The 12,892-nt window shown below is 38.0% G+C and overlaps 1 protein-coding gene across 1 annotated transcript in view; it reads right to left on the reverse strand.

Moving 5' to 3' along the window:
* Window positions 1-12,892, reverse strand: part of crtc1b (CREB regulated transcription coactivator 1b) — a 51,317-nt gene that overhangs the window by 15,866 nt on the left and 22,559 nt on the right. The window contains exon 7 of the mRNA XM_079844888.1: window positions 5,670-6,006. Within this exon, the coding sequence (XP_079701014.1) occupies window positions 5,670-6,006 (337 nt within the window). The remainder of the gene's footprint in view (window positions 1-5,669; window positions 6,007-12,892) is intronic.

Genomic DNA, 12,892 nt, shown 5'->3' on the forward strand with positions numbered 1-12,892 from the left:
TTTTCAAACTTTAGTTAGTGTGTAATGTTGCTGTTAGAGCATAAATAATACCTGTAAAATTATAAAGCTCAAAGTTCAATGCCAAGCGAGATATTTTATTTGACAGAAGTTCCCTTCCAAAGCCTACAGCGAACGGCCGGTTCGTTCTACATCCCTGCACTTCCTGCTTTAATGACGTCAGTAGAACAGTTTGTTGACTAAACTCCGCCCACAAGAATACGCAAAAAAGGGGGCGTGGGCTTGTTGCTCTCCCACGTGGAGAAGAGGAAGTGTTGCGTTCGGTTCTGTTGCGTTTGTCGCCATGTCGTTCAGACGCTGTTATTTTCATCTCGGAGTCAAGTCACCTTTGTTTGGCCTTCAGGGGCTGTAGTTTGAGCGCGTTCATCTCCCCGTTATGGTAAGAGGCGTGACCTTCCCGGGCAACGTATGCTAAGCTGCTGTCCAATCACAACACGGGAACCGCTGGCCCAATCAGAACTCGTTACGTATTTCTAAAGGAGGGACTTCATAGAACAGGGAAATCCTCAAGCCGTTTTGAGGACCGTGAAAACAGCGGTATACAGATCAGTAAATTGTGTGAAAAATACTGTTTTTTTTTTTTACACGCGAAACATGAACACATGTTATATTGCACACTGTAAACACAATCAAAGCTTCAAAAAAACACGAAAAACAGGACCTTTAAGAAAAAGGGTGTTTAAAGAACCAATAGCTAATCAGTTTTGGAAAAGTGTTTTTATTAGGGCTGTCAAGCGATTAATCGCATCCAAAATAAAAGTTTGTGTTTACATAATATATGTGTGTGTATAAATAATTATTATTTATATATAAATACACACACAAGCATGTATATATTTAAGAAAAAAATATAATTTTTATATATAAAACATTTATATTTATATATATATATTATAGATTATATAAATGTATATACATATATATCTATATATTCTTAAATATATACATGAATGTGTATTTATATATAAATAATAATTAACACACAGAGTACACACACATATATTATGTAAACACAAACTTTTATTTTGGATGCGATTAATCGCGATGAATCTTTTGACCAAATGGTATATGGATGTTAAAATGGAAATTCTGGACTTTAAAGGGGTGGTTCCGTGTTTTTTTTCTAGGCTTGGTTGTGTTTATGGGGCGCAGTATAACATGTCTTAATACTTTTTTTTTTTTTTTAAACGCCATATTTTTCTTCTATTTGACCTTTATTCCACACCGCTGTCTCCACTGTCCTTTGAACGGCTGGTTTGCTTCCTGCTTCTGTGAAGCCCATCCCTCCGAAAAACACAATGGTCTTAGATTGGTCAGATGGCCAGATGTAGTTTGTGGTTCTGCAACAGCTCTCTCTCTTTCGTAATGACGGCGATGTGGCCTCACACACTTTGTTGCGTGTTCGCGGGGGCAGTGCTTGTTAATAGCAGGTGTTTATGATTTCACCAACCCGGGAAGAAGCTTGTTGGAGTCCAAACCGGCCGTTTTTGTAGGCAATAAACTGCCATAACTTTAAAAGACAATATCTCCGTTTGCATTGAACTTTCAGCGCTGTCACTTTGCAGATACTGTTCATGCTCAAGCAGCAACATTACACACTAACTAAAGTTAAAAAAGTGAAATCGCATGCAACCACCCCTTTAAGATAAGACACAATATAATTTTTACTAGGACAAAGTTGCACAAAATAGGAAAAGCTGAGGATTCATTGTGTTAAGTGTGTAACGAAGTGTGTTTGTATTAGGGATCGACCGATACGGATTTTTTTTTTTTTCATCAGCCTTAGCCGATGACCAATATGGGCTGCCGATATTTGAAGCCGATACTGCTTTTGCTCCCTCAATTTACAACATAAAAACGACACAATGATCATGATGATAATTTAAAATTTACAATTTAAAAAAGGAACATTTATTGAACTAAAAAAAAACAATATTTAACCAATAGTAAAAACAGGTGAGGTAGAACAAGAAAAAAGAGTTCAGTTGTGAAAATAAATTCTGAAAATAAAGTGCACACTGACTGTACTATACTTAATTTTAAAACTATTTACAACCTAGTCATTTAATGGTTTCACTCTAAAAAATGCTGGGTTGAAAATAACCCAAGTTGGGTTGAATATGGACTAACCCAGCAATTGGGTTCTTTTGACCCAGCGGTTGGGTTAAATGTTTGCTTAAAACAACCCAATTGCTGGATTAGTCAATTTTCAACCCAACTTGGGTTATTTTTAACCCAGCACCCTCTTGTAGAGCAACACCAGCGGTAATTCAGGAAAAAATCTCCCAATGCTCCACGTGAAACTTCAGTCTTTCGACCTTTTACCATCGTGTCAATTCTCAATTGATTTTAATATGCGCGAGGGAGAGCCAGACAGTTTGAAGACGGTGAGAGCTGCCCTGTGGACGCCTGTCTGTAAATAATGCAGAGGAAAAAATATCGGCGAACGCAGCAGCATTATATCAGCCGATGCCGATACACGTAAAAATTGCAAATATCGGCCCGATATATCGGCCGACCGATAGATTGGTCTAACACTAGTTTGTATTATGTAAAGAATTACAAACGTTTAAAGAAAACATTTAAAATGTTATAAAAGGCTTCTTGGGGGATATAAATGGTGAAATTGAGGATGAACAAGAATGGAATTTTGTTTACATGCGGCCTAGCTCCATTCTTCGTGAAAGATAAAGATAAAAATGCGCACAGGAAACAACAACCTTGCAAAAATGACATACGATCCGCCTAATCCTGGCCAAATCACAGATGCCGATTTGCACGGGAATAATATTATCACAGGACCTCGGTGTTTGGTGAAATATGGTAGGTCATTTGCGGGGGAATTTTTACTTTACATATTACAGACATGGCCGATTCGCACGGGATTAAGATCACAGACATTCTCTGCAATTATTACAAATCACCAGATGTCCCCAGATAATACTAATCCCGTGCGAATAGGGCTTAACAAACATATTACAATTATGACCAGATTAGAGGGTTATATCGATCACGAAAGGAAACAAACATATTTTAGGAGTTTATTATCGTACTGTTCAGACACACTGCGAGCTGACGCTTGACACAGACAATGGTTTAACGTTATTCAGTGTGGAAATGAACGGGTCTTTATCATCGCTGAACTGAACGACGATACGATCACGGGCATATTCCAGCAGAAGCCAGCATATATTAGTTCTGTGAAACTAAACTAAACCGATGTCACTCGCCTAAGAAGAAGAAATAAAGCACCGCTCGCTCCTTGAGTTCTCTCCAGCGCTGGAAAGCTGATCATAAGCCTTCTCTTGCTCCTCATCTTCCACATGTGTCACGTCTCTCTCTTTTCTCTCATGTCCATCCAGTGTTTTCTGAATAATGACCTGAGCTGAGCGCTCTCTTCTCCCCGTCATTAGTAGACACTAGGCCTGTGTATCTCCAACAATGTCACGATACGATACACATCACGATATGGATCAATTTGGAATTAAATTTCTTTTGAGCAGAGTTTCGTAACAGTAATATCTGTTTATTGAATAACCAGTGTTAGAACAGTTATGATAACTGAAAAACTATTTTGTTTTTGTCATTAAAAAAACAATGAGTTAAATTAAATAAATTGTCACAAAAACACTTGGTTCAATATTGATTATTTTGGATATATATAAGGTACAACACATGGCAAATTTTGGAATGTCAAACAAATCTCGCGATAAATCGAAAATCTAAAACAAATTTGGGAAAACTAAACTATGGGAGTCAGTTGTACTATAATATTAAAGGTAAAAATGAACGGATTTGTACAAACACTTACACTAAATTACGATGTTTTTTATAATAATAAAGTTATATTATTAACTTTACAAATTACATAATCATAAAATCATATACATATTTTTTAAAATATAAACATTTAAATGGTGACTGTCATAAAAAACTTGCCAGATTAATTCAAACATACATTAAATATTATAATGAATATGGAATATTGTGCATATATTTAGTCAATTTTTCTTGCTGACTAACGAATATGAACACTGGGTATGTTTTTTTTTCTGAGGTAAATGTGACGTTACATTGTTTACAAGCCGTTTTACTGACGCCTTTCTGCGTTTGAAACACTGATTGAGTGATTCCATGTGACATGATACGGATTTCGGTAAGTTGTACTGATACGGATTTCGGTAAGTTGTACTGATACGGATTTCGGTAAGTTGTACTGATGTGAATTTCGGTAAGTTGTACTGATACGGATTTCGGTAAGTTGTACTGATACGGCTTTCGGTAAGTTGTACTGATACGGATTTCGGTAAGTTGCACTGATACGGATTTCGGTAAGTTGCACTGATACAGATTTCGGTAAGTTGCACTGATACAGATTTCGGTAAGTTGCACTGATACGGATTTCGGTAAGTTGCACTGATACAGATTTCGGTAAGTTGCACTGATATGGATTTCGGTAAGTTGCACTGATACAGATTTCGGTAAGTTGCACTGATACAGATTTCGGTAAGTTGCACTGATACGGATTTCGGTAAGTTGCACTGATACAGATTTCGGTAAGTTGCACTGATACGGATTTCGGTAAGTTGCACTGATACGGATTTCGGTAAGTTGTACCGATACGGATTTCGGTAAGTTGCACTGATACGGATTTCGGTAAGTTTTACCGATACGGATTTCGGTAAGTTGCACTGATACGGATTTCGGTAAGTTGTACCGATACGGATTTCGGTAAGTTGTACCGATATGGATTTCGGTAAGTTGCACTGATACGGATTTCGGTAAGTTGTACCGATACGGATTTCGGTAAGTTGTACCGATACGGATTTTGGTAAGTTGTACTGAAACGGATTTCGGTAAGTTGTACTGATACGGATTTTGGTAAGTTGTACTGAAACGGATTTCGGTAAGTTGTACTGATACGGATTTCGGTAAGTTGTACTGATACGGATTTCGGTAAGTCGCACTGATACGGATTTCGGTAAGTTGTACCGATACGGATTTCGGTAAGTTGCACTGATACGAATTTCGGTAAGTTGTACCGATACGGATTTCGGTAAGTTGCACTGATACGGATTTCGGTAAGTTGTACTGATACGGCTTTCGGTAAGTTGCACTGATACGGATTTCGGTAAGTTGTACGGATTTCGGTAAGTTGCACTCATACGGATTTCGGTAAGTTGTACCGATACGGATTTCGGTAAGTTGCACTGATACGGATTTCGGTAAGTTGTACTGATATACGGATCTCGGTAAGTTGTACTGATATACAGATCTCGGTAAGTTGTACTGATATACGGATCTCGGTAAGTTGTACAAATACGGATTTCGGTAAATTGTACTGATTTAATTAACAGTATTAACAGTATTGCTATTTAATGGATGTGAGGCGGCGCAATGCTCCGTTCATTCATTAACTGAAGACCTCTTCTCCATTTTGAATGTCTTGCACTGCTGAGTTCATGACGATGTATCGTTGTATCGATATTCTGAGCACAGCCCTAGTGGACACGCCCCTTACTCCTGATTGGCTATCAGTTTGTTTTGGTACTCGGCCCAAGACACTTTACTAAAATAACACTTACCCCACCTTTAATTACACATATTCCAAATTAAACCACAGACCGCGCTGTTAAGGGAGGCTGGCTTACCTGAGCAATGGGTATCTGAGGTAAGCCCGCAGGTGGTAGCGTGGGAGCTGGCTGCTGTTGGCTGATGTTGGGTGAGGGGGCGGGGCCAGTGTGATGGACAGGTGGAGAGGGAGGGACGTGACTGGCGGCACTGATGCCCAGGTGTGTGAGGTTGGTGGTCAGGTTGCTGGTGCTACTGGAGCTGGATGTAGGAAAGGTAATCTGGTCCTCTGGATCCAGAGGAGTGGGGAGAGGAGGAGGGAACTGGATGTTTGTCAGATCCGGTAAGGAGCCACCTGTGCTGTGAGCGGCTGGCATCAAAGAGCTATTCATTTCTTCATCAGGAGATGGGAATATGCTGGAAGAATTAAACAGAATATGTTGTATACGCAATGCAACATAATCTCATGAAAATGTATAGATTCATATTGATGCTGTGTAAAGTAACGAATTACAAATACTCTCGTTACTGTAATTTAGTAGCTTTCTCAGGAATTGTACTTTATTAAGTAGTTTAAAATCAGTGTACTTTTACTTGAGTACATTAAGTGCTGTATCGGTACTTTTACTGCGCTATTTTCCCTAAACCTGCCGTCAATAAATTATATGTTTATTTTTTTCCTGTCAACGTGATTGGCTAAGACGAATAATCAGATCACTGATCAATAATCAGTCCTGTGACTGCATGCGTGTGTGAATCCCGTCAAAAGTGAGAGGCACGCGCGCTTTATGAAAAGGAGTTGTTGCTGTTTACTATATGACTGAAATCGTGAAATTGCCTTAAAGCTACACTATGTAACTTTTCCGTCCACTAGAGGTCGCCTGTTCAAAACAAAGGCGTAGTTTGATGACGCCACGTTTGAGCGCAGAATCTCGGGACATGTGGTCTTCACCTCACAGCCGGTGGAAAACAGTCAGGATAGGACTCGGGCAGAAATCATGTTGATGGATGCGATTATTAACATTACTGTAGTGAAGCAGAGCAGGAGCGAGTGTTGTGGAGCTGAGCAAGGCCGCAGGAGCGATTGAAGAGCGGGACTGTTATTATGGCATAGTCGCTGGTGGGACTTTTATTATGACACGGTTGCCGGCGGCACTTCCTCTTCTCCAGTGCTGAGTGTGAGGTAACGCAGCTCTGTTTATCGTATTAGATATATCTGAGTGTGTTGAAAAGGAAGTTATGACGTTCGCTCGGCGGCTGCTATGACACTTGTTCACACTGCAGTGAGAGTAAAGTGTTTCACTGAATAAAACCGAGGGTGACGCAGATATGACGCAATCGACAGGCGACTCCCTCACACGCATAGCTCACACGTCCCGTTCCTCGGTTAAAATAGCAATTTCTCACGATTTACAAATAGTTTAAAACATTTGGGATATTCTAAGTACTCAACTGAACAAAATATATAACACTGGCCTAGTGGTTTCTGGATATTTTACTGCAAAAATCCTACATAGTTCACCTTTAACCCTCTGGGGTTCTTCATTTATGGGTCACACTCAGGACCCGGAGGGCGGGATTAAAATAAAAATGATTTGAGTAAAATCAATTAAATATATTTTTGTTCAATAATATTTTTTCTTTTCTCTTTTGGGTGTTTTGAGATAATTTTATGATTTGTAATTAATTTTATGCAATAATTATGACCCATTTTTTCCCATTGAATATAATAAAAAATGTATATATATATATATATATATATATATGTGCTATTGCGTGATAAAAATGCTCAATGTGTCCACCGGATGGCACTGATCTCACTTAAAAAATTGCTTTCATGAGGCCTATATATATATATATAATATATATATTTTTTAACATTTTTTATTAAAGCTGTATTTCATTAGAGTCAAGCCTAGGCCTCATGAAAGCAATTTTTTAAGTGAGATCAGTGCCATCTGGTGGACACATTGAGCATTTTTATCACGCAATAGCACATTTTTACCACTATAGTGGATCTTGCGTTTTATACATTTTTTAAAAAAAAATTGTAGCTTCATCGGAATGGTCCGAAACTTGATGACTTTATTGGTACTTGGTATATGAACACCCAAAAAAATTGGGGACAGGATTTGAAAAGTCTAAGTGGTTGTAAAAAAAAAAGTCACACTCAGGACCTTCGGGTCAAAAATGACCCCCATAAGAAATGAATGGGAAATTGTTTTTTTTGTGCATACAATCTACAAATCAGCCAGGATGCAGAAAAAAAGGACTCCACAGTGAAGATCTCTAAAACATCAAGAGTGCAAAACAGACAAAAAAAACTCACACACTTATACACACAGTTGTACATACAAAAACACACGCACACACAAATTAACGCGTGCCATTCCAAAAGCTAATTGTGTGTTTTTTTTGTCTGTTTTGCACTCTTGATGTTTTAGAGATCTTCACTGCTGAGTCCTTTTTTCTGCATCCTGGCTGATTTGTAGATTGTACGCACAAAAAACTCTGTATTTTCATATTTTTGCCAATTTCCCGTTAATTTCCTATGGGGGTCATTTTTGACCCGACGGTCCTGAGTGTGACTTTTTTTTTTTTTACGACCACTTAGACTTTTCTAATCCTGTCCCCAATTTTTATGGATGTTCATATCCCAAGTACCAATAAAGTCACCAAGTTTCAGACCATTCCGATGAAGCTACGATTAAAAAAACTATATATTTGAAAAACTTTGGGGTCAGAAATGATCGAAGAGCCCCAGAGTGTTAAACAATTACTAAAAATTGACTGCAGAATATTATATTTTCTAATACACGCACAAATGGTCTGTATTCTGTTAGCGTCTGCTGGACACACTGACTTTAGCGTGATTGAAGCCGGTCTTCAGTGCATTAGACATTAGCCGATCGTCACTGCGAGATCTGTGTCCCTTACACCGATTTCACTCCGCATGTGAACGCATTAAACCTGCTTTCTGTTGGCTTATCCAAGTGCATATTTTAATATAATGTGTTCTCACATGGCGATTTACATTTCTTGTCCAAGTATATAGCAAATAACTTTCATAAAACATCAGATTTATATTTAAATCAGGGTTATTTTTTTAATTGCAAGTGAAAATAATCAGTGGTGAAAGTTGTGAGTTACTGGATTCTGATTTCTGAGGTGTCTCTTCTTACAGAGAAAACATCCACTGAAATTAAAGCAGTTCATGCGTCTTGAAAAGAAAGGACTTTTTTAACGTAAAGTTGTTAATGTACAACGCTTTGCAACCTTTTTTAATTAACCGCATTGTCATAAATGTAACCAGATTATTGGTTGCTTTCTCAAATATCACATGGCTGTGTTTTTAGTGCTAGCAGTCAAAAATAAAACTGGGAGAAATATTGAAATACTGTTGATCTCATGTTTTTTGGTTCTTACTGAGAATCGTCCATAAAAGATTGAGCTAAATTTTTAATTTGCAGGGTATAAGGTGGAATAACATTAATAGCACAATACTCACTACTCTTGAGTGATGTTAAAAGGGATACTTTTACTCCTACTTTGAGTAGCATTTAAGGACAAGTACTTTTACTCTTCTAGCACTACATTTTTTGACAAGTAACAGTACTTTTGCTTGAGTATGCTTTTTCAGTACTCGTTCCACAACTGGTAATAATCAAAATCACAACTTCTCATTTTCCGTCGGTCTATACACGAACTATCGAACTATACACATCACAACATGTAAATAGGAAAATGTTGGCGTTATTTTGTCTCTTATTTTATGTGTAGTTTATTTATTTTCTCATTAAAACCAAAGATGTCAATCAGTGATTGTATATCAAAGATCGCCTCTTATGTAACTCTACTAATCGACTAGAGATGCTTAATTTGTATTAGATAAAACAACTCAAGCTCCAAGAAAAGTCGCTGCTGCTACTCCGACAATATACACAACAAGCTGCTGCTTCTTCTGCTTTTGCGTTGATACTGTGGGTAAAAACCCCACTGGTTCCCCTAACACTATTGGGATAGAGGACTGTCAATCACACGATTCCTATATTGGATCAGAATTACTGTTGTTGCATGTAAAGTTTGCATTTGGAGCGCTCAACACCATTAGATCAAAGAGCTCGGTCAAAGCTTTGGCAAGGTAACGTTTTTTTTAACCACACCGTAAAGCTAAATTCAAAGGCCAATTAAAAAAAACGGTACAATAAAAAGTGCACAAATCTGTATTTTGTTAGGGCCGTATTTGTGGCAGTCGAGAAATCACGCTGTGAAATGGGCAGATAGTGTAATATTGCTCGGTGTGTATTTTAGAGGCGAGATATAGGCTAACCACACTCACTTAAGCATTTGATGATCTTATTATATATTGACTCTATGAAGCTTTCTTCTCTTACTTGAACCTCCAAAATGTGTACTTTTTGTGCCAATGCATTGTTAAAGGATCAGTGTGTAATTGTCCCATATAAAACTTTAACGGCCAATTTAAAAATTCACAATATTAAAGCAGCACTAGGTAACTTTTCAACCGTTATAATATATTTTCAAGACTCTTGTGATGATACATCGACTTACAATAGGTTGAATGACACGTCTGCCATAGCCTGACGGGGTCTGTATCGTTTTTTTAATCAGACTTTTAAACTTCGGGTTTCGGGTAGTGACCCAAGAAAAAAAAGAACTAAAAAATTCGACTGCTTTACGGCATATACGTCACTTCCACCACTACCCCCACTTCCTTAAATTCGGACGTGCGAGCCCAACTATCGTTTGTTTGCCGAATGTTATAGTCATGGCCGAAGCAGCACAGAAAAATAAGAAAGCAAAGGTTTTGTCGGAGGAAACCAAAAAGAGGAAACGAGAAAGTGATGGGATTAAAGGCAGGACGAGGATCAACATTGGCCAGCGTTTGCTCGTTGGCGTGAGCTGAAGGAGGAGGGGCTACATTTTTGCAAGTAAATACATAAGACGTACAAAATCATATTTTAGGATACCTAACATGTCTGTGATATTGGTTTATTTGTCTTACCTCAAGCTATAATGCAATCTGCAAATTTGAAAAATCGATTTCATCTAGGGTAGCTTGATATTATAATATTGACGATATATGGTTTTTACCTACCACTCAAACATTGAACTGAAGTATCATATAGATTCCGTAAAACGGGAACCAATAGACTAGGCTACTATAATGACGCTGGCTTGTAAACGTGAGCATCGCGATCATTTGGCGTTTGAAAAAAATAAAACCCATGAAATGATATTCATACGACATGCTGAAACATATGCCACTGTACCTGGGATGAAGACATTTCACACGCGACGCAAGCAGAACACCTGAATGTGAACTCCTGCAGTGTTCAGGAATATCATAGTTGTAATGTCAACAAATGCACGTGCGATGCATCCACTGATGTAAGATGACAAGAGTTTACGACAGTAGTAGAGGACAATACTGTTTCTCAACTGTAGGGGGACCCGAGAGCAAAAACCTACCTAGTGCTGCTTTAAATACATCCTTTATTAAACCACTTTGTTGAATTGAATGCATCTTTACGGATGGTGTTGAATGCCGAATCGATTCATTCAGAGGGCATAGCGTTGCGTTATTTAAAGGGGAAGTTCAAGCGTCAATGAGAAACAAAAACCACATTGAATCAATATTTATTCTTTTTACTTTCATGTGACTGGTCAAGCTTTTATACGTAGTTTCAAAATTGTATTTGTATATATTTGTTAATAAGGATTACAGTTCCAAAATGGTATGTGTGTATGTATTTGTTAATGAGGATTAAAATTAATAGGCTACCAGTAATACCATGTTGCTTTTTAAGATTTGGCTGATTTTGATTTTAAAGTGACGCCATGACAGTAATGTCTTCAACTTAAGAATGTACATCTATTTCAGGATGTGGTGCATCCCTGAGAACAATAACTTTGGATCTGAAATTAATAGTTTCAGAAATATAGCTTTTGGGTGGAAAAGTGGTCTCTTTGCACAACTTGCCCCTGGTGAGGGGTGAGCTGTGCCTTTGGGGAGAATACGTTGGGGTAAAAATTGTGCCAGTGATTTCTGAAGTAAAACAGAACATTTTAATGTTATGAACTGTAATGCTATATGAAAGCAAGACAAATTCAATACAAAATTACTCATTTAAAGGGTTAGTTCACCCAAAAATGTAAATTCTGTCATTAATGACTGACCCTCATGTGGTTGGACACCCGTCAGACCTCCGTTCATCTTCAGACACAAATGAAGATATTTTAGTGTAAATCTGATGCTCTGAAAGGCCTCCATTGGCTCAACTTTACACTCTCAAGACCCTTAAAAGGCACTTAAGACTAAAGTTACAAAGTCCATCTCACTACAGCGGCTCTACAATAACTTTATGAAGAGACGAGAATAGTTTTTGTGCGCAAAAAAACCCTAAATAACGACTTATATAGTGATGACGATTTCAAAACAAAGGCCTCATGAAGCTTCGAAGCGTTATGAATCACTGAGTCGATTCATGATTCGGATCGCGTGTCAAACCGCCAAACTGCTGAAATTTGGCGATTCAAAACCGCTGAATCGACTCAGTGATCCATAACACTCTGAACCGCTGAATCGACTCAGTGATCCATAACACTCTGAACCGCTGAATCGACTCACTGATTCATAACGCTTCAAAGCTTCATGAGGCCGTGTTTTGAAATCGGTCATCGCTATAGAAGTCGTTATTTAGGGTTTTTTTGCGCACAAAAACTATTCTTGTCACTCCATAAAGTTATTATAGAACCACTGTAGTGAGATGGACTTTGTAACGACGTCTTTAGTGCCTTTTATGGGTCTTGAGAGTGTAAAGTGCATTGAGCCAATGGATTTCAACTAAAATATCTTCATTTGTGTCTGAAGATGAACGGAGGTCTGACGGGTGTCCAATGACAAGAGGGGAAGTAATTAATGACAGAATTTTAATATTTGGGTGAACTAACCCTTTGAGGTTTATTTAGATATTGTCACCCTATTAAACTGTTGGAATAAGTCATATTTTGTCGTTTTTGGAAAACACAAAAAACTTGTATTGGAATCATTTCAGGCAAAAAGCCTTTGGCAATAGATGCCTGTTGACATACATAGAAAGCTGCCTCTCAATTATGTAACATATAATAATAAAGTGAGGCTCATTTCTAAACATCCTATTGTGGCTAGTGTTAGACCGATATATCGGGCCGATATTTGCGATTTTTAAGTGTATTGGCATCGGCTGATCCAAGGCTGCTGCGTTCGCCGATATTTTTTCCTCTGCATTATTTACAGACA

This window comes from Gobio gobio (assembly GCF_949357685.1).
Source record: "Gobio gobio genome assembly, chromosome: 19".
NCBI classification, from domain to species: domain Eukaryota; kingdom Metazoa; phylum Chordata; class Actinopteri; order Cypriniformes; family Gobionidae; genus Gobio; species Gobio gobio.